Raw genomic sequence first — 22,821 nt, forward strand, 5'->3', positions numbered from 1 at the left:
CAGACATAACAGGCACCATGCTTTACCCTCTGGAATATATTTGCATATGTGTGGTAATATCCCATTGTGGTGGCTGGATATGAAACAACATATATTCATCCTCCTTTCAGTTCCAGTGCTAGAGAACACATCCTCAGCTAGTTCAGGGAAGCATGAGCTGCTGGGAGTCGGCGAGGAACGCTGCAGGACTGGACAACTCAATGAATGGGAGACATCCATGGTTGGCAAGGAGTCAGGATGGAACACGAGACAATGTGAACACAACACTGAAAAGAGCACATTGCAGACACAGTGACAGAGGCTTTACTGGTTAAAGAGGAAAGTGCATGTAAACACCCCAGAGATGTGCTTGGATGCAGCTTTAATCCACCAAAGCCCTGGCCAGGGGAGGTCAGAGCCTGCCCTGCTGAGCTGAGCTGGCAGACAGAACACGGGGCTTTGACTGATGGAGGAGAGGGACATTGGTAGTCTTGGCTCCCAAATCCAGGTGTTTCATGCTTTTGAAGCAGCTCCTGGTCCTCCTGGCTTCCCTGTGAGAGGCTGGGTGGTGGCCCTGTCCAGCCCCAGATCCTCATGCTCATAGTCCCAGAGCCACAGCTAAGAGGAGGATCCAGTTTGGTCCTTGAAAGCTGCAATTCCTTACCCCAACCTCCCCCAAAAAGCACACAAACAAACTGCTTTGTCTCAGCAGCACATGGCCCTGAAGGACTGGGACACCTGGATGGGTGGTGAGGCAACCTGCCACAGCCCTCAGGGTGCTGGAGGCTCACACATCCCTCCTGGAGCCAGCAGAGGTGACAACCCTGATGCCCAGTACCCACTGTGGAGGTGGCCTTGAGGCCTCTTGTTTCAGGTTACTAAAGTTAGAAAATCTCAATCCACTCCCCCTCCTCTTCCCCCTCTATATTCAGCTACACATCTTGGATCTATGATCACTGAATCTGTACTGAACAGGAGTGAGAGGCTCACACAGAGGAAATTCTCCAGGATATTTTGGTCTCCATTGCAAGGGAGAATGTTCCTTCTGGGAAAAGCACAGTGTGCAGCAGGGCTGAAAAAGTTACCTCTGCATCTTGAACATCAGAAATAGCAGAGTTAAAATGGTCTCTGAGAGATTCATGGCAGAACAGAGATTCCTCTTTTTCCCAAGACCATTTTCCGACTTCATTCCTGAGGTTCATGTCAGCTGTTTGCATACACAAACATTTCTTTTTTCTCCACATTTGCTGACTCTATCAGGGACTTAGATGGGTCTGAAATTAAAGGAAAACTTCCTCAATGGCTTATAGGGGAAATTGGGCTGCCACAGCCATCAAGGGAAACAATTTCATTCTCCAAGTGTAAAAGCAAATGGTGTATTTTTCTGACTGGAGATTGCCCATGGCCAAGCCCTGCCACAGTTCTGGGTGTCCTTGAAGCTCCACAGAACTGGAGCTACTTCTGCTGAGCCAACACAAGGGGGGGTGTTGGAGGCCTGGGGTCTTCTTTTCCCATCAGGGCTGAGGGAGGAGTGGTCAGACTAAAAGATTAAACTCCAGTCCTCTGTTCAATGAATCAAATGTATGTGTTTGGGTTTATTTTGGTTCTTTTTTGGTTTTTTTTTTTTTTTCTCTTCCAGGAGAAACATGAAAAACATGGAACCTTCTCGGTTCCATTTGTTCCTTTTCCACACTCCCTCTCCTATTAAAATGAACACATCTCGCCCTAAAATCTGAGCACAGAAGCTGAAACGCAGCTCAGCTAAACCCCACCTACGTTGGTGGGCTTGGATGAGAAACTCCCATCTGCATGGAATTTCAGCAGACTGTGCCATCCGAGCAGGGATCCCTCCTCAAGTGGCTCAGCATCCCAATGGTGGGAGGGAGCTGCTGCCTCCTCACTGCTCCCCGTGTCTGTGGCAGCAGGGCCACAGCCAGGACACCAAATTTTGTCTTATTTCACTCCCAGTAAGGTGCCAAATGAGCCTTAACACTGGGGCACCAAACCTCTGCACCCTGCCAGGAGGATCATGGAGATACCCACCTGCCTATCCTATGGAACATACCATACTGCCAACAGCTCCCAAAATAAAGCAGGAGGATGAGCCATGATATTTTTATGTCCTGAGATGGGCAGTAAGGGAATTTTAGGGCATTCCCTGTCCTGCTTATCCCTGGGGGTTCCAGCCATAAGCACTGATGTCCTCCTTGGGGATTTGTCTTGAAAAGGAAAAGAAATAAGCTGCAGCTGCAAAGGGAAGTGTCTCTGTCCTGGCAACACCTCCACAGTGAACAAAAAGCAGTGGGAAACGAAACAAAGAGAGGGGTCTCTTGCCTGGCCTGAAGGTTTTTAATCCGGGAGAGCATGTCCAGGTGGCCAGCCGAGTACTGCTCGATGACATCCATCACGTCATAGGGACGAAGGCTCTCCTTGAACTTGCGCTTGGAGACCAGAAACCTCATAATGCTGCAGGAGACAGAGAGCAAAATCACAGCACAGCCCCTGGGTGCGGCCTGACCGGCTTCATGGCGGATAAAAAACACTGCAGGGAAGGAAAATGGATTAAATCCCAACCCTGTGGGCCTGGGAGAGGATGCAGGAGGGAGATAGGAGAGAGGAAGGGGATTGCGGGGGTTGGTGGCTGCAGCCCTGTCTGCACCAGGGGGTCCCCGATGCCCTTTGGACTGTCATCTGTGCATTTGGTCTCTTCACCACTTTTAGAAATGTCAGCATTACATCTCAGAGCTGGTGAGAACCGTCATTTGGATGCATCCCTGCGGGGGATTTTCCTGTTTCTCCATTTATTCCTTCCCTAAGCAAAAATTGCCCTTCCTGGCAAAATTGTCTGTAAAGCAGGGCAGGCCACCCAGGGGAAAAACAGCCTGCAGCACACACGTCAGCATTTGCCAGCACTTCTTGGGCTTTACACTTCTTGTTTTTCTCTATAATTTATTTTTTGGACCCTTCCCCCCCTCTCCCTCTCTTACCACACTGCCCTGATGCTGACTTTCAGCCCCGGGGTCAAATCTTCTGTCACAAACTCGCAGTTGCAGCTTTTGTTCTCATCAGGAATGTCTTCTCCCGGGAGGCTTGCTTCTGGGTTTGGGACAGGGAAGGAGAAACACAGCACGTTACTGTTTCCTGTGCCAGTGCTGCACAAGGAAAGATGAGGCAGATCACAAACAGCAGCCCCAGGGGAAGCAGCAGAGAAGCCTTTGCTGAGCATCCAGATGAGAGCGTTTCCAAGGATGTGCTTAGGTGACATTCAGCAGTGCCAACTGCAGCTCTCACCCATCCCTACACCAGTGAATCCCAGTGTCATTTGGGCTGGAAAAGCCCTGTAAGATCATTGAGTCCAACCATTCCCCCAGCATGGCCAAGCCCACCACTAAACCATGTCCCACAAATACCACATCTAGATGTGTTTTAAATCCCTCCAAGAAGGTGACTCCACGACTGCCCTGTGCAGCCTGTTCCAGGACTTGACCACCCTTTCAGTGAAGAAATTTTTTCTAACATCCAACCTAACCCTCCCCAGCACACCTTGAGGTCATTTCCTCTTGTGCCAATGCCTGACTCTTCCTCCTTTCCCCATCCTTATATACAGAAATATAAACATTATCATGGGTATCAGAAGGGGTTTCCTTGCCTCTTCTAATCACTATTGACAAGTTTGGGTTGGAAGGGACCTTTTAAAGGCCCTCTAGCCCAACCCCCTGCAACAGGCAGGGACATCTTCAACTCGATCAGGCTGCTCAGGCTACTCCAAGCTAAAAGACTGGGAGGGGAAGGAGCCCCAACACCTTGGCTGGCGGCTCTGCCCATCTTAGGTGGGGAAGGAGAGGATGTTGGGGCCAGCTGGGAATTTGGGGTCCAGCACCCCGAGCCCTCACCTTCCGAGTTCTGCCGCGACGCCGCTCCCTTGATGCGGAACGCCTGCCGGGCCCGGCTGCGGTCTCCGAAGCTCCAGCTCTTGGGCACCTTGCTCGGGCTGTCCTCGATGCTCTGGTCAGCGCTGGGGGACCTCCTGATGCCCTGAGCCTGTGGAGAGCCTTTCCCTTTGGTGCCAGCACCGCGGGGACTGGAGAAGACACGATCTTTCAAACTGACCTTCTGACTGTTCAGAGAAACACGTTGAAACAAAGACAAAAAGGAGACAGCAGGAGGAGTCATTCTGGAAACCACGCAGTCCTTCCCCACCAGCCATTAGAAACCAAGAGCACTTCCAAGCAGCAGTGACACGTAGCTTTGCTGTTGGCTTTTCTTTTTTTTTTTTCCAATATGTATTTTTTTATTTTTATTTTTGTTTTAAAGAAAGCATTGTAGAAATGTTTCCGTCATCATGAGTGAAATGGGAATGGTTTGTAAGAGAGAGAAAATAATGAGGACTTAAACAGAAGCCCCTCATGGGATGCCAGGGCTGGCGGGACAGAATGACATTAACAATGAGGTTATGATTCCTTAAATCACTGATCGACTCCGATCACGAGTTAGGAAGCTTTTCTTTCTCAACTGCCTTCCAAAACACTATGGCTAATAAGAAAACACCAATTAAAAAAAAAGTCCAAACCATTATTTTAAAACTCTTGTGCAAACACTGCACTTCTGGTGCTCAGATATGTCCTTTCCCTTTCTTCAGCTCCTGTATTTCCTCCTTCTTAAAACATGATCTACCCCCTTTGTATATTCCAAGGAGTTCCTCTTTATCCAGTTACATATTGAAACACATAAATACAAACACTGTGCAACTCCTTTGTATCCTATAAAAATCCCATCTAAAAGCTATCTGCCATCTCCCTGGAGGTCTCCTATGGGTGTCATAAACACGGAAAGCAAAGTTTTAGAACTCCAGAATATGGCACATTAATGCCTTTTTTCCTACTAAAATCCTTGCAATTATGGTAGGAAAAGAAGGTCTCTCCAGAAACAGAGGTGATCTCACTGGGAAACAGTGACCACCCAGCTCTAACTAGTTTCCAAATTCTGAAATTTGCATTTAAAGCCCTTCACCCAAATGAAGATGTTGAATTTTCATGTGAAAATTTAAGAACAGAGAGATTTCTTAGGAAACAACAAGCTTTATAGAGACAGCACTGGGGAAAGCAGACTGCAAATAGTTTTGGATAATTTCATATTCTCTTAATAGCAATCAATGATTAAACTTCACTGATTAGAGGTTGGAAACCAGTGCAAGACACTTGCACAAACAGCCAATATTTTATAAATAGGTATATCAAAACTGAGTGAAGACAGGGTTTAATTCCCAACACTCTGTACCCTTGCAGCAGCCACTCATCATTCCGCTGCCAACTCTCTGCCGCAATTTGCGGGAAGAACACTTCAGAAATTTTAATTTCCACATCACCAACCAAAGACCTGCTTTTCTTTTTTTTTTTTTGGTGTGTCTTTCAGCAACACCAAGTGAAAAGTCAGAGCCACACAGCCCTTCTTTGCCTTCAAAACTTGGCTGCTGGTTTTGAAGCAAAGCAAAGCGCTGCTCCCCTTTCCCAGCCGCCGGCGGTTCCCTGCTGACAGGAGCAGACACCAGCTCTGGCCAGCGAAGGAAGAAGATGTGACTCGAGGACACTCAGGGAGCAGATTTGTCGAGTAAGAAGGTGCTATTTTTACAAAGTCACTTTACATTGTGAGACAACAAACATTTACAGGGAGAGAAAGGTGCTTAGGCAGCATTTTGCGGAGTCGTGTGGGGAGGGCATCCCCTGGGCTGCAGGGAAGGGTTGGCTGCGGCCACAAGCTCAGCAGCAATTTCACATTGAAAGACAGATCAGGGAGAAAATAAAATTTGCTCATGACCAAATTAAAAAAAAAAAAGGCAGAATTATTCCAATTAGAGATGAATTTTAATTCAGGTAAGTGCTGGGGATTGAATTTCCAGTGTGTGTTGACCATCTGCAGGGTCTGTCTGAAAGCCATGGGATCAGCAGAGCTGAAATCCAGGTCAGAGGTACAAATCCACACAGGAATCTGGGGACAAGCACGTGCCTAAACACTTTTCTGGATGTAAGCCTTCATTATTAATGCTACCAAAACCATTGTACATAATGAGCCTAAAATTTAAAAGACATTCTCACTCTGAGTTTCTTGGATTAGAAACCAGATTGAAATTTTGTCATTTGATTCTAAATAGGCCAACTGGATCTTTTTTCTTTATTTTTGTTGATTTTACAGAATAATATTTCTTGAATCCACTGTGTTTTAGTAGTAGTATTACTTTGAATTACCTTTTTAAAAAGAAGTGTTATAAAAATGCTTTAGCAACACAGCAATTTTCAGGATTCAAAGTGATCTCTTTGTGACTTATCCTCTGCTGAGTTTCTCCCATCACCAATCCCAGCACAAACCCACTTGCCTTTCACTGAGTATGGCAGGGCCTTTTCCTTGGAGCCCCTTTTCCATTTCCACAATAAACATGCTACAAATGTTTGCAGGAATCACAAAAAGTGAAAAAGAAAGGGTTGAACTTGGTGAGGGATTCGAGCAAAGAGTTTCAAGTGTGAGAGCATGAGGAGCAATACATTAAAAAATCTCACAGAAATCTGATGAACAAATAAGATCTGGGTGGGTTTTCTTCCCAAGTACTCACTAAGGAAAAAAACCCAACACTTGATGTAACTTCTTTGTTTTAACACAGACGACACGAGACACCATGAACAATTAATTGAATTTTTCCTTCTTCCATGCAATTCCCTCATTGGAAACGACACCTGGAATCACATGCAAGTACAATCCCTGCAGAGGAGGATGCTGTTGGGGTCTGCAGGAGCTGGGAGGAAAAAATCCCAAAGAAACACAGACATACATAGGGACATATGTTGTCAGCTAATCCAAGATCATGTTCTCACTCAACCAGAATGTCATGCAGAGGGACGCCGAGTGTCTCAGAGAGGGGGTGCTTGGATGTCACTCCAGGATGGTAAATGAGCCTCAGTTGGGTGGGGAGTGTTGGTGACATGTAGGTGAGGACAGCAGGGACAGATGGACGCTCACAGTCGTGACAGAGGCACAAGCACGGGCCAGGAGCTCTGCTCGTGCCAGGGGAAGGAAGGGAAAGGGAAATGTGGATTTGCAACCAGAGGCACAGGTAGGGGAAGCCACAACAGCCTCATAGTGTGTGATCTAATTCTAGGTCCTCATAACCACTCCAAGTGGTATCTATGAAAACAGATTTGAGGGAAAAAATTACCTTTCCAGGCTGACTGTGGGGAAAGTTTATAAATATTCAGGTTTTGACTTGAATTTAACAAAGGATAGAAACTGAGCTGATGTTTCTCTGTTGCCAGTCAAAAAATGAGTCCATTCTGGAGAAACTGGATGATGTTCACTGCTTCAGTGGGCTTTGCATTTTGTTTAAGTACAACTGCCCAGCACTCAGCAGAGAAATGCACTAGTACTGACCTTCAAAATGAGCTGCCATCAGCCTCCTTAGGATGCCAGGGGTTTAAGCTCCTATTTGAAAAGCTCTGGTTTGGGGTTCATTCCAGTTCTCTATAGTATTAAGTCAGCACTTTAAAAAAAATGTGGACTCATTACATTAGCAGTAATTTTAGATCAATAAAAGGTATCAGTTGTAAGGTCTTGTCATTGATTTTAAAACTCTGCTTGAGCCACTACTTCATTTTCTTCTCAGCTAGCCAGAATGAGTCGGACTAGCACAGACTCAGACCCATCTCTGCATCCAAACTCAACCAGTATCAGTGCTCATTCTTCTGAGAAGCTGTGGCCAGGAGAAAAAGGTTGTCTCCTGTTGGTAAATGAGGGGCTTTCTTTAAATCAAGAGTTTGTGCTGAGCTCGTGGCATATGAGAACAACTCATTAAAACCAGGCAGGAGTGCCAGGAGTGAATGATGGCCTTTGTGACTGTCACTGGGCTCCTGTCTGCTTGCTGGTGTGAGTAAGAGGCAGAAACCAATTACTGGAGACATGAAGGAAAGGAAAATAAAACTGTGCAGGCAAAATTTGGCATGACTAAAACAGAAACCAAGAGAGGGCCCGGCTCAAGCCTGGTTTGCCTCCAGTGATTCCAAAAACAACACTGCTAAAAGGTGAATTCAGCCTAGAGGATGCAGTTTCTAGAAGCAGAGAAACCTGGGTGTAAGGGAAATGAAACATCAGCCAGTGATCGTGTCATGGTGAGTAATCCCTCTCCTTTTCCTCATCCACAGCCACGGTGCCAGACTTGGGTGGGAGCCACTGCTGCTGTGATGGCAAAGGCTGGAGCTGCACCACCCCTGCAGCCACCACACGAGCACAGGGCCTCGCAGGAGTGAAGGGACGCCACAGCCAAACTCCTGTCTGTAACCTTTGCTGTCCTGCAGCACCCTGTTAGAATCACCCATCTCTTCCTAATTCCCAGCCCTCTTCTCCCAGACTGATGCTGAGTGCTGTCAGACACCACATCAGCCACACCCTGCCCTTCTCCAGCCCGGCTGTTCTGCATTTGGGGAGCGAAGCAAAGCAGCCAGGCAGCCCCTCCGAGCTGGCTGATCATTCCCAAACCAGCCTTTAAGGAACCTGCTCCACCCAGAGCCACAGGCCAGTCAGGTGCTCTGCAAACACCTTTCCTTCACTGCCCTGGCTGCCACCTCCTCCCACTGTGAGGTGCCCTCATCTCTGAGTGTGCCGGGAAAGTCTCTTACAGAGCAGAATGTGATAGAGCTGATAATCTGGCTTGGTGTAGTTACATTACTGTCTAAAAATGAATGTGTTATTGCATTTATTGACTAAAGATCATTGGTTTAGTACATTAAGAAACCACAGCTTCTAAGGAGTTTCCTATTAATTTACCTGCATTGAGTTTTCCATGATTGCTTCATTCTGCGCTGTTATTTTGTTATGTGCATCCTAGATGAAGGCTTTTAGCACTCAGCCTCAGCTGCATCAAAGTGCTGGCATCTGCCCCAAGAGTTTGTGCAGTAGGGATTGCTGGCAGACACCCAAGGGTCCAGAGAAACAAGACATCTGAATTATTTTTACATCCCTTTGCAGTTAACCCACAGTTTTACCAAAGCACAGGGTGTATAACACCACATTCAGGATGGATGAGGGGAACAAAGATGCTCTTGTAGCTACTCCAAAGTTCAAGGCTCCTTTTTGACTGGAAGAACCAGTCTGTCATCCTCCTTTTCAGACTCTCCAATAGATTAAGAAGACATTGAGGTAACACTTTGTTTCATCCTCCCTTTCCCTTGCAGAACTCAAGACGGGGGAGATGAAATGAGGACCACAGTGGGAAGGAATTCAACAGAAAACAAAAAAATTACACTGGCTTTAGCAATCAAAATCCATGCCTAGGAAGACATGCAAGGAAGATATTGAGATCAGAGTGGCTGATTTTCCAGAAAACAGAACTAGACATGAACAGATGAGAGGACAGATCACAAATAGCACTGCTCGTTTTCATCTCTGCCAAAAACAACTTCAGTGTTAAGCAACTGAGAGGAGGCTTCCTCTGGGGAGGAGTCCCAGCTCACACTACACCTCCACACATAAAACAACCTCACCTGGCAAATGGAAACACCACAGAAGTCGGGATCATTTTTTCAGTTAGAATATTGACCAAATCTTTGCCATTTATCTTGAAATGCTGCCTGCGGAACTGATGATCACCCAGTATTTTTCAAGGCTAACCTTCAAGGAAGGCCACACCACCACCAAATATGTAGCAGGAGGCTGATTCAGAGGTTCAGGCTATTTATCCAGATGTAAAGGAATTCCTACCATGGAGAAACTTTTTTATGAACCCTAGATCATGCCCCCTTCCTCTTTGTTACCCATTCAGAGATGGGATTTACCACTCTACTTCTGAGCACCTGGCACACGCAAACCTCAGCCGTGAGTCCTAGCCTCTAGACTGACAGAGAATAAAAAGAGCCAGCAGGTCAAAAAATAGCAAGAAAAGAAAAGATACAGGTTGAAACAATTAATGAAGAAAATCAGAGATACATATACTGTTAGAGCTGCAGTTTTACACTTTCAGAGCTGTAGTTTGTTGGCTTTCTGAGGGATACAGAGACTGGTGATTTTGAGAATTCAAACGGACTCCAAAAAGAGAGCATGCAGAAATCCGAGTTCACAAACATGCGGCATCACTCAGTGCCCTGCCACTCCTGGGCTGTCCACCTGCCTGGCTGCGGGGCGGCGAGCTGGGGGTCCCCTGCCAGCATTCACAGCATGCAAACTCCGGGCAGTGGGAGATCAAGAAGGTGCATGTTTGTTTGCTGCTGAGGAGCAGGGGTGGGGGCACAGACCCTTCCAGTGTGCAGGTGTGGAAGTATTCACTCACAGGTAAGGTAAGATCCGTGTGTCTGTGTGTGTGGCCGTGGGCGCGCTAAGGGATGCTCGTTGGGAAGTCCCTGAAAACACCTAGCAGTTGTCAGCTGGATGAAAAAGATGCAAACCCTGCTGGTACAAAGCCCTGAGCTAAAGCTGTCTGTCCCCCTCGGGGTCTAGAAACAGAATCATTCACAAGGCCAATGTCAACGCTCAGGGGCGCCCGTGTCCCCTAGTCTGGCGGGACAGGCTGAGATTAGTCCTTCTCTAGCTGCGTAGTAGAGGTGCTAGATAGGCAAGCTGTGGCTTCCAAAGGCCACCAGGCTAGGAAAGGTCAATTTGTCACGGTCAGAGAGCCAAAGGAATGGTGGCTGAGCAGAGGCAGGAAGCTGGTATTTCTCATGCTGCTAACTGGACATTTCTGTACAGTGCAAGTCAATTTGGAAGGATCCCCTGGACCTTGAGGAGGGATGGAGTGATAGGGAGGAAGGGGTCTTTTTAAAAAAGAAATTAAATTTTTCCATTTTGCCTTTTTTTTTCCTTTTTTTTTTTTACATTTTCCATTATTTGTTAAACTTCATTTCCTGGCCTCCTCCCTTGCTGAGCAGACACTGCCTTGGCTAGCCCAGCCCAAATTCCCCATCCTCATCCCTTCGCTTCATGTGCTCTGCACAACTGGCAGCCAGGGAAGGCTCTAATTTCGGGGCGGGCAGTGGGGAGGCTCTTCCACCTTTTTTTGTTTTGTTTTTTACTCATCTAGTACCTCTATTAAGCAGAGAAGTAATCAGAACGGGTGGTAGCAGGGTAGAGGGAGAATGAGCCGTGCAGCTTTTGATTAGTTTCGTGCGACGCATTTCCCGTGGTACCTAGAGTTTCCTGAGCAGCATCCGCATAGTGACTCTCTGCACGGTTTGCTTTTACTGGAAATGAGGGGAGAGTAAAAATTAGACCTGGAAGCAAATGCCAGACAGGAAACTTTGATTACTGACTCTAGGTTTAAAAGACAGGTGTTTTGAGGGCCGGGTTCATGACAGGATTGTTCTGCTCAAGTGTTCAGTGAAAAAAACCAAAAAGCAAATCAAAAATCCAGAGGGTTTCTGAAATTTGTTTCGCTGTGGTCAGTAAATTTAATTAATAGACATGAGGCATTCTGCTCATTCAGTTGGTGGCGTCAGTTTATCTACAATTAACTGCAGGAAGATTTTTCATTTGTATTGGAAACAAAAAAATACTTCCTCTAATACATGTTCTTCCTCTAAATACATTAAAAAATCATAAGTTTTTTCAAATTGTGTAAACCATGGAAAGCCAAAACTTTAACTTGTTTTGTCAAATAATATCCAAAAAGCTCCAATTTCTTCTTTTTTTCTTCCCAGAAAAAAAACCCACTCAAAAGTGAGCTAGTTAATCTGTGACTTATCTGCACTTTTTGTATTGGAAATACCATTATATTAAGCCTGGCATTGAAAAAAAACCCAAAAATAGATAAAAACAGGGTGTGGTGCAGTCCCTTACGGGATGGGAGTTGAACATCTGTGTTCACATATCTGGTTTTCGTAATGATTTTCAGACAGGCCCTACCACTCCGGGGGAGTTGCTGACTTTGAGGAGGCACCACCACAGCTCCATCCCAAAACAGCTGCTCAGGCACTGCCCTGCCAGGAGATCCCCACCAGCACCAGGGTCCTCCACGCCATGGAGCAGCCCTCTACCTGTGGAAGGGGAATGACGTGGCCCCATCACCCCACCAGGCCACCAACCACCAGCAGGCAGCTCTTCCCAAATTCATGGGCAGACTGGAAAGGCTGAAGGGCATCGAATCCTAATCTTATTTTACATTTGACTTGGGTAATCAGAGGAGCTCACGGGCACAGCATCCCATGCAAGCTCAGCCGACACCAGCCTCGGCATCCTGGGGACTCCTCAGGTGTTCACCATGGGACCCTGCGTGCCCAGGTAGCCCCAGGGGCCAGTGGTGCTCCCAGGGCTGTCCTGGAGCTGGCGTGGGAGGGGGATATGGAGCATGCAGAGCCTCGGGGAGACGCGTGGGTTTCTGTCCTCTCAGTCTCCTCTGCAGTCCCTCTAGAAAGATGCAGTTCCTTCCGGGCAAATAATCCGCTCCCCTAAAGGCAACTGATTATTTCCAGATTACTGTCAGTCCCAGCATGAGTCTCTGACACCAGTTTAATTGGTTAGAAGGCCAAACACCAGCCCAGGCTCATGTGGCCATGGGGTTCCCATGACTGAGTCTGGTTTCCATGGGCAGTAGAGGTTTGGAACACCTTGGACATCCTTGGCTGGATGAGCAGGGGCCCACTGAGTCAACCAAAGGCATCCTCCAGTGCGTACAAAAGGCTTAATCACACCCCTGAAGAGAGATCTTGGGGTTGTGTGTATCTCAGACAGACATATACACACACTGAGAGAGAGAATACACACAGATATACACACACAGTACAAGGGACCCAGCCCAGCATTCACCCAGGACACAGCCAAGGTCCTGCTGGGCTCCCTGGGGTCAAGGACAAACCACAGCTGAGAACAACCTTCCAAAGAGGTTCCTCTCATTACCTGCAGCACTGAACTCATGCTGGACAAAGTAATCTGAGTTTTAGCTTCCCTCTTCCCTGGAATCCTTCTGTTTCTTTTTCTCTGATATTAATGTGTTATTGCCATCATTTGGTTCATTAATTTTTAGCTTTTCACCCAATTGTACTTTGGAAAATGCAAGAGGAAGAAATGTGGTCGTGGATGCCTTCAGATGCTTCTCAAACCATCTGTTCAAGAGCATCTGAAGCCCACATTTCATACAGGAGCCTCCACAGCCCCGAGAACCATGTGTCTGTCTTTTTGACATTACAATCAAAGCAAAACAAACAGAAACGAGATGCCACAGCTAATTTTCAGCCCGATTAACAGAAGACTAATCACCCCTCATTACCACTCTGATCTGCTGGCTTTCTGCAGCAGGAGGGGAGAGAAAAGCCCTAGCACAGAGCAGATCCCCTGGGGATGTGAGGGAGAGTGGACTTGGACCCTGCGTGGCAGCAGTGTGGTCTCAGAAATACAGATGGGTCCCAGGGCCCTGGCAGCACAGCCAGCCTGGGGAGGGGCAGGGGGGACACAACACCCAAAGTGATGGGCAACAGGAGGATCTGAAAGCGTTTGTTTTTTAAAGGGAGGAAAATAAAAAGGGGAGAAAGGGGTACATAGCACATAGAAAAAGGCCAGCATCTCTTCTGCTCATCACAGCCTAAGCTCCACCTCTGGGGGAGGTGAGCTCCTGGCCCCCAAGCAAGTCAGCACAGAGCATTCCCAGCACTTGGATGTGGATGCAGGCAAGCTCTTGGTGGAAAAAAAAAAGCAGAAACCACAGAGAAAGGATGTAACCTGTCTCTCAGATCAGCTGTCCCATTTTAAGCCAAGACTAAATCAAAAACCACCCAAGAGAAATTCCAGGTGACCCCGAGCCTCTGCCACACTGACCCCATCACCTCCTCATGTCCTCCCAGCCCGGGCAGCAGCTCTCCCAGAGCTGTGTGGGCACAAATCAGCATGGCCACAGCAGCACTGGGGTCAGGGGGCAGGACCCCAACAGCCACCCTGTGCACTGGCAGAATGCTTGGGATGCTCCCTGACCTCACAAGACAATGACTTCCTGCATAGCATAATCCCATGTGCCATGCCAGCATCCCTCCTCTAGACTGAAATATAATAAGGTGAAAAATAATGAAAAAGCTCTCTCTGTTCCATTTGCTGCAGGGGGTTTGTGATGTATCAGTTATGGAAAGAAGGATACAGGAAATCAGCCACTCCCTACACGTCAGTAAAACAGGAGGAAGATCCAGCTGTCTTCAGGTGTAAGACTGCTTTACAGCAGTGGAAATGCAAAGTGGAAAATCCTTTCCCAGCTGAAGCAGTAAAAGTGTGGAGCTGAGGTCTGCTAAGAGAGACAATTCATCCCCAGGAGCTTCCTGAGTGAAACATCACCAGCAAGTGGGTGATTAACTGTCAGGTGGGCAGAGAAACAGGATGAGTTCTCTTTGCTGAGGGCAGGATGACACACTGAGCATCACCGGGAGGCTGCTGGAAATTCGAGTGGGTGGAAGATTTGGGATGTGAATGTAAAAGACCCAGAAAATTTTATTGGGGAAAATAAGCAATTTGGGGCCCCCCCGAATGCAAAATTCCTTCCTGAGGTCTGAGGCATTATCAGATGGAAGGAAAAGGACGTGGGAACAGGTAGAATTGGTATTGTCCTAACAGAACAGAAGGAAGGAGCTTTGGTGCTGCCATGGCAGCACAAATGAACGATATGGAATAAACTCTCAAGCTCTGCACAGCAGCTGCAGACCCTCAGCTTAAACCCTCCTTGGGCTGGGGTTTTGCAACAAAACCCATCAGTGTCACAAGAGACAGATGCACCACAGGAGCAGGAAACAGCACCTGGAAATGACTCTGATGAAGCACCTATAAATAGTAAAAAATACTCTGAAAAAGGACAGGGAAAGACTATTTTTACTTCTTTCTGTGACATAAGGTTGAGAAAGTAGAAAATGATCAGGGAAAAACCTGCAACCTCTACAAAGAAATATTGTGCACAACTTCAGGTTTCAAGTAAATAAATATGAACCCTGCAAGACAGGACCAAGATTCAAAACTAGATATAAGGCTAGTGACTCAGAAATAAGACAATCCAGTCTTATTAGATTGGAGGGATGGTGGCTGGTGTAACCCTGTAAGGGCCTGTCAGACATCAAATTTCCTTGGGAGCTGATGGGGATGAACAGGGATTTTTTTTTTCTCATTCCACTGTAAGAAATGTGGATTTACCCTTTGATGCATCCAAAGTTTATTGTTGGCTGAGGCAGAGCAGCCAGACCCCGGGATGAAATTCTGACCCTCCTGATGTCACAGGCAGGTGGGCAAGATTTCAGCCTTGGTCTGCTCCCAGAGAGCCATTCCCAAGTAACACTCCCTGCTTTAATAATGCTGGGTGGAGGCTGCCTTCACTCGAGCTACACTTAAGACCTCAAGCAAAAAAAAAAAAAATCTGGATAGTTGAAACATGATCTTGGAGATTTGGGTAATTTGGCAGGAAAATAGATGGAGTGCTACAAAGGTTCTGCTTGCAAAGTAAAGCTCAAATGAATGACAGGAAAAAAAAGTGGGGGGAGAGGGAGAAAGAAGGAAGGAAAGATGAAATTTTCCACCCTTTAGTCAGCAGTATATCTACCCAGATATCTTTGGTTGGCTCTTATGCCAAGGAAAAATTAGTTTCTGGCCTCTTATAAGCTAAGAGGCATGGCAGAGAGGTACATCTGCAGAATGCCAGGCTCTTTCTGTACTTCTGAAAAATGTATTCATTGTTTACAAAATTTAGGCTGTAAGCTGTGTTTTGAGGAATGAGATGGAAGATCTGAAAGCCAAGCAGATGATCTCCACTGATCACCAGTGAGTTTGTGTCTCATCAGCCAAGAAAAAAAAAAAAAAGTGACTCAGTTCCAGAACTGTTTTTTAAAAGAACTGGAAAATATAGGACAAAAAATAAATAAATAAGTCCCAGGATTAAATACTTGTAAGTGGATGAAGAACATCCCAGAAGGATCCCAAACACCAGCCCTGTCGCTCTCCCTGGGAGCTGTGAAGGGAGAAAAGCTCTGCCACAGGTGAGATTTACAGCTGCCCTTGGAAGGTGCTCGCCACGACCCAGAGCAGGCTCTGCACCGTGGGCTCGAGGCGTGGAGGGAAGATGGAGCAGGGAAAGCGCTTCCTCCCCCGGGAAAGGGGCGGACAGAGGGTGTCTCTGCCACCTCGTGCCGTGCCAGGGAGCCCTCCTGTGTCCCACGGAGCAGCACGCCGTGCCCCGCAGCCAGGAGAGCTCAGGAGAAGCTGCTGACACAGTGACGTGGCCATGGCTTCGTGTTCCCCACGTCACCTCTGCCCAGCAGGAGGGACAGAGACGCAGGCAAAGCGTCACCTGCCCCTGGGCACGCCTTGAGCCTACACCGAGTCACTCAGCTACCACCCCAGCGAGGAAATAAAATAAAGAAGCATAAACCAAAGCCCTGCTGTCACCCCCGTGAGTGTCTGCCAGCTCTGCCTGTGCTGCCACCGCTCTCCGTGCCCCCCGAGCCTGGCTACCCTGCAGCTCCAGCCCGAGGCAGGCTGGAAGGAAGGTATGATTTAAGGTCCAGCATACACGTAGGTACATCGGACTGCACAGCACAGGAAAAGCACGGTAGTACCTAGGAATGCTTCCCTCGATGGTGCCACGACATGGTACACACACGCACACACACAGAAATCTACAGGGAATGCATGGGCATGGCGTGTTGGCAGTGATACAGACCTTGGCGATGGTTCGGGCTGCTGCTCTTTCCTTTAAACAGAAGCAATAGTACATTAGCATGGTGTCAGGTGGCAAAAGATGTTGCTGCTTCACTGTTAAAACATAACGAAACGACAATACCAAACAGTACAACTAAGTGGAAGTTGTGGACAGAAGAAAGGGAAAGGAGCACTTAATTCCTGGAGTTTCTGGCCCGGACAGAAGATCACTGGAGACTCACACAACCTCAGAGAAGACACATACAACGCACAGGGTTGAAGATTTCACCCCAACCCGTCCTTGTGGCTGTGCACCACCGAGACACCTGAGGGTGGTGTGATTTGTGTGAGCACAGGAGGACTTCTGTGGGCTCAGAGAGCGGCCCCCTTCCTTTGGAAACGCACTGCCCTCGTGTTTCTGCACATGGGGAAGGGTTTGAATGGCTCCCATGACCTCGGTGCATTCGCTTTTCCTCCCTGGCCACTGGGACAGAGCTCATGTCAGATCTCTGAATGCATGGATTCATGCCAGGTGCTGGGGTTGGACATGGGTGGGAAGGAGCATGGAAACCTTCCCTGGCACCCTGACACCTCAGCTGGGGTTTATGGCTCCAGAGCCTTTGGGAGCTACTTTAACAAAGCAGTTGGCAAAGGTGGCATGGAGGGAGTGGGACACCACAATCTGCATTTGCAGTTTCATATTGAGATCAGAAACTGGACTGCCCTGAAAAAACCACTGAGGACAAAGTGAGCTGAATGCCTACAAAAGGGCAGCCAGGACTGCAAGCCATGCTACGGCCACACTGACAAATACCCCTCACCTTCACTGATCAGGCGTTGTGGTGGTATTTCCCTCCAGCAATGAGGAAAACCTGCTCTGCCTTCAGCTGCTCTGATTCACAACTCCTGCACTGGGAATGGTGTTTAGTGGGGGCCTCGCCCAGCCCTGCCCCTGCAGCCCCCCAGAGAGGAGCAGAGCGTGTTTCTCAGCAGACACAGCTCTGCCTCCCCTCACACAGTGCCCTGTGAGTGTGATGCTGCACCAGCCCTGGCCCTGCCACTGCTCAGCAGTGACCACTGAGACCTGCACAGAGCCTGAGCCCTCTCCCTCAGCTGAAGGCAGCAGCCTGGAGAGACTAATAAAAATCTCTTTTTCCCCCTCTGCTTCTTGCTCAGAAAAGCTTGGACACCCAGCCTCAGTCACTAGCTGAAATACTCACATTTTATTATTTTCAGGCTGCCCCAGGGGTGTATTCGTTATGGAGACACACAGCCCCGGGCAGACCCCATCCAACACCTCCCAGCTGGCCCTGATGCCCACTGGCACCTCTCCATCCCTCCCAGGGCCTGCACATTCCCATTCACCAACTGGGCAGCCCTGACCACTCAAAAACCCCAAGAATTATCCCTCCTGAGCACAGGGTGAAGGTGCAGGACTCCTGCCCTTCTGGGGGATTTATGTAAACCTTGCCACAGCCAATTCTGCAAAATGTCTCACTGCTGCAACCTTGCCTGCTGTCACTGGAGGGAACAGAGAATGGATTAACACATCATGGGCCTGAGTGTCCTCTGAGTGTGGTGAGGAGCAGAAAGGTCAGAGGAAAACTGGGATCACTGCCTCCATCAGCCCCTTTGAGACTGTGAGTTGTCAGTCAAGCACTTTGACATTGCTCCAGAGCCAAGTTAGGCTGAAGGAATTCATGTAGAGCATGGGACAGGGGCAGGGAGGAGGTCACTGAGTGACCCATGTGGGACCAGCTGTCAAACCTCTTTCATCTTCAAGGATGTCCATATGCAAAAGGCAGGAAGGAAATAAGAAAAAAGGAAGAAAAAAAAAGGAAAAATATTGCAAAATGTGTGCGTTCCAAACTCTCTTAACTCTGCTGCTAACCTGAATGTCAGTCCCGACTTGCTCTTCAGGTTCCTCAGGAGCTCCAGCTGGTTCAGAGGAGGGATGAGTCTAGAGGGAGAAAACAAAGAGCATTAATATGCAGACAGAGCTGATCCCAGAGCCTCCTGTCTCGGCAACTTCCCCTGCTGCCCCATCCTTTCAACCAGAACCAGCTTTGTGCCACCAACTGCAGCTGGGGGACAGCTCAGGAAGGATGGAGAGGGGTTTGGCTGCTACTTCCAACAGAGTCCTAAGGCAGAGCACTGGGGTAAGAGAGAGAAAGTGACAGCAAGAGAGAGAGAGAAACTTGTCTGCACCACTGGATTTTGAACCTCCCCAAAACCAAGCAGCTGCCAGGGTTCCTGGGCAGCCCGGTGGTGTTTTGGCAGAGCTGTAGTCTGGCAGGTTGGCTTTGCTCAATGGTGAGAAACTCCAGATTTGGGGGAAAATTGGAAAACTCAACCCTGCTGCTCTTGGGAATGTGGGAAGGCATGGGAAAGAGCAGCTTGTGGAGCAGAGAAAACAAGGACCTGGGGTTGGGAGCATCCCAGGAGAAACAGCACTGTGCTCCAGGGTCAAGTTTAACCAATTCCCTACTCTCCATGTCAGGTTTTGCCCCAAAATGACACAAGATCTTGTGTCACTGCCTTCCAGAAACCACAGGCCTTCCTTCCCTTCCCAGTAAAAAAAAAAAAAAAAAAAAGGGGAATTCTGGTAAGAATTAAAAATTCAGTGAACAAATATCCTGTGGCCTATCCTGGTTTTGTGCTTAAAAACCAAGGAATCAGCTACACATGCACTTTTTGGGTTCTTCCCTGAGATCCTGGGAGAACAGGGCTTGCTCCATAAATATTTGATATTGATATTCCCAGCCAGGTTTTCAACCAAGAGAAACATAAGCTGGAGGTGTCAGGAGGAGACTGTAAGAAATGAAGCTTCTAAAAAAATAAAGGGAGAGATATTCATGCCCACATTTTTTCAGCCATGATGAGACCAATAGTTTCACACTTTAACTAAAAATAAAAACCAACTCAACTGGAAAAGACTCTTCTCTGCAGGCACAAAACTTATCCTCAAAACCACAGTGGTTCAGCAGAGATTTTGTGTTCACAAGATTGAGGCAATCAGAAAATTTTCCAATTCTAAGTATGGAGAAAAGAATAAAAATAGGCCTGAAAAATTTTGGCTCCACTCCCCAGTCGCTTCCATCCAGAGAAAAGCACATCCTGATCTGCTGAATTAATGATCCTCTTCATTCCAGACATCAGGAAGAAGCTGACCTTGATGCAGTGGAGCTGTGCATGAGTGCTGGGCTGTCACCTCCCTTCAAACACACCGTAGGGTTTGGAGATGCACTCCAGGTTGGGAGAGGTGGTGCATAAAATCCAGCACAGGGTGTACTCAGCAGGTAATGAAGGGTGCACAACTCTTCTTTGGGGAATTAACTCTTCAGGGAGGTCCAGACCCAGCAGAACAGAGGAAAATTCCCCACTTTCTCCAGCTGGGATTGCAAATCCTGGGCTCTCACTGGTGCTGGTCTCAGCTGAGGAGCTCAAAAAAATGGAGGATTCAGGATTCCAAAAGGAATTATTTCTTTTGCATCAGCCCATGGTCTGCAGTGTGCTGAAGGTGGCCACCTCTTGGGCCATCACAGATGCTTCCATTTGGAAGTACAGACACACAACAAACACAGAGATTCACCATTTCTGTGGCTGGTTCATGGGCCTGGTACAACATACGTGGAAATAACCAGTATTTTACTGAAATAATTATTATTAAAAATGGGTGAAAACTTACACCTATACTTGACCTGAAATTTAATCTCAACTAAGTGCTCAGCCTAACCTGTCACTGCAAGGGCAGCTTGGGGAACAGCTACTGCACCACACCATTTCTCCAGAACCCTAAAAAACAAAAAAAAAGGCAGAACTCTGCACAGCTCTTGAGCTGAGCTTTGCTGTGGAATGCTGGATGCACAGCACCCTGCCCTGCTGTGTGCCCAGGGCACAGGGGACACAGGTGCCACCATGCCAGGTGCAGAAGGAACCTCTGGCTGGGGCTCCTCACGTTTTCTCTCTCTCCTCCTGGTCCGTGTGTCACTGGTTAGCGAGGGAAGCGCGTTAAGGGGGGCTGGCTGAGGGATCTGCACACCACGGGACACACACAGCTCATGCCACCCACCACAGCAACGCTTCTGAGCTGCTGCAGGGCCCCCCAGCTGCCTCCACCACCCCTCCCAGTACAGCACAGAGAAAGGCCACGCTGACTCCAGGTGCTGGCTCCCATATCCACAGGGAAAGGCGGATCCGCTGTTCCTGGGAGCACAGACAACTTCTCAAGCGTTAGGGGACAGGAGGGAGGTCATGCCTGGGGCCAGGACACCACCAGAACCCCACAACACGAGGAGGGCAGCAGCACACGACACACTGGGAGCTGTGCAGACACACCACGACACGCCACGATGATTTTTTTGAACAGTCCCAGGATGAACAATTAAGGAGACAGTGACAAGGAGATGGGTGCTGGAATGGGATGGGAATCTAAATGAGCCTCCATGCAGTGCTGGAGTTCCTATGAGCAGCCAATTTTTCCCCTAACCATGACTTTATGTCTCCAACTGAAGCTATTTTTCATGACTGAGAACATTTATGGAGCTTATAAAATACTTCATTACAACAAATGGAATGGAAGTGGCACATTCTTATTCCTCTCCCAGTAGTAGAAAAATGTCTGATTCTCAAAACAGGCTGTTGTTCAGCACAACAGGAAAATATATTCTTAATATTATACTTGCAGTTCATTGATGCAATTTGCTATAAATTAAGCACAGAGCGCAGTAAGTGTGATTTACTAAGGCTGTAAAACTTGCATCTGTGAAAACTGGAACCGGGTTTCGAAATCAGACACTAAATCACATCAGCTCTAGTGGCATTACTGCATCTAGTGAGGATTTAAACAGCTCTAAGAAAAGAGCTTGGCCTGCAATCTTGAAATGCAAGTCATTTATTCCCCATCCTAAAATATTAACTTGACTACACCTTCAGATACCCATCTCATATAAAATACGCCTGTGATTTGCAAATCTACTCCCTTCTGCAGTACCTGAGATAATATTATTTATCATAAATCTTACACAGCCATATCCAGGACTTTGCATTTGGAATGATCCCAAAAGGTTAAGTCCCAGATTGAATAACTGTGGCTAATAACTGCTTAGCTCTAGGTGGGTCTTGGAACAAAAAACTGAAATAGAAAAGTCCTGCTGAGATGAAGCATTCTTTCACCAAAAAATCAGATTGGATTACTCGAAGAAATGAATGGTCATATCAATCCCAGACCTTTCTCTTCTCCAGGTTTTACCCTCCAAAGCAGGCACAGCTGCTCTGGAGGTTTTATCCTGTGCTACCACTGATGTGCCCTGTGGTGCCACCGCACCAGCAAACTCAAAGCCAGCATTACCAGGTGGGCACAACTCCTGCAGCTCAGATAAATGACACAATGAAGGACGGGAGAAGAGGGCTGGAGAGAGGGAACACACGGGAGTGAGGGCAGAGGGGAATGGAAGATGCATGGGGATGTTTTCTCGTTAAGCATTGCATGGATCGGGGGAGGTTGGAAAGACCATCAAGAAATCATCCTTAACAAAGCAAGCTTATCAAGCACGCTCCCATTCTCCTTCCTTACATCATCTTTTGGCAGTGTCCCAACACTTGTGTGTACCAATAGCTAAAATGTACATGGAGGTGCAGGGGGATAGTCTGTAGCAGCAGGAGGGCGCGTCTGCTTTGGGCTTTCACTCATTCCTTGGGAAAAACTCATCTTCAAAGGTTTCTGTCTTTTTTGTCTGTTTTGTTTTGTTTTTAATTCAAGGCTTTGCATGTTACAATCCCAAATGAAGAACAAGGAGTGACATGACACACACTTTCAGAGTCACATGCACGTCATACCTGGAGGCACCATACGTTTGCGTTTGCGTTTGCGTGCTTTTCAAGTGTTTTCACCAAAGAAAACCAAAGGGGCAAGAGAAAGAAAAACAAGGGGGGAAGTTGGGGTGGAGGAGAGGGGGAAAGAAACAGAATAAAGAAAATTAGCATATGAACGAGGTGTGTCCCCGGGAGCAGATGCTGTGGCCAGGCTCGCGGGTGAGCACAGGAGCGTGGGCTGAGCTGGCTCCCGCTGTGGCACGCCCGTGTCACCCTCGGGGACAGGCAGCTGGCACCTTGCTCCGAGAGCAAATGGGCACCACGGGGCAGGGAAAGTGTGGGGGCCTCCCAGAGACTTTCCATGGGACATCCACAGCCCTCGGCCCCACCAGCCAGGCATTCCCTGGG

General features: G+C 47.9%; 1 protein-coding gene across 3 annotated transcripts in view; it reads right to left on the reverse strand.

The window, feature by feature from the left end:
• Positions 1 to 22,821, reverse strand: part of KCNQ2 (potassium voltage-gated channel subfamily Q member 2) — a 73,784-nt gene that overhangs the window by 16,553 nt on the left and 34,410 nt on the right. For 2 of the 3 annotated variants that reach the window (XR_010081189.1, XR_010081188.1), the window contains one exon: positions 17,275 to 18,559. Coding sequence is in view for 1 of the 3 variants with exons in the window: in XM_063404329.1 (XP_063260399.1) it covers positions 2,314 to 2,445; positions 2,967 to 3,075; positions 3,873 to 4,096; positions 16,622 to 16,651; positions 18,491 to 18,559; positions 22,438 to 22,473 (600 nt within the window). In the remaining 2 variants the exon portion in view is untranslated. Of the gene's footprint in view, positions 1 to 2,313; positions 2,446 to 2,966; positions 3,076 to 3,872; positions 4,097 to 16,621; positions 16,652 to 17,274; positions 18,560 to 22,437; positions 22,474 to 22,821 lie in introns of those variants that run through there. The other variant, XM_063404329.1, reaches the window with a different exon arrangement.

This window comes from Prinia subflava, chromosome 8, assembly GCF_021018805.1.
Source record: "Prinia subflava isolate CZ2003 ecotype Zambia chromosome 8, Cam_Psub_1.2, whole genome shotgun sequence".
Taxonomy (NCBI): domain Eukaryota; kingdom Metazoa; phylum Chordata; class Aves; order Passeriformes; family Cisticolidae; genus Prinia; species Prinia subflava.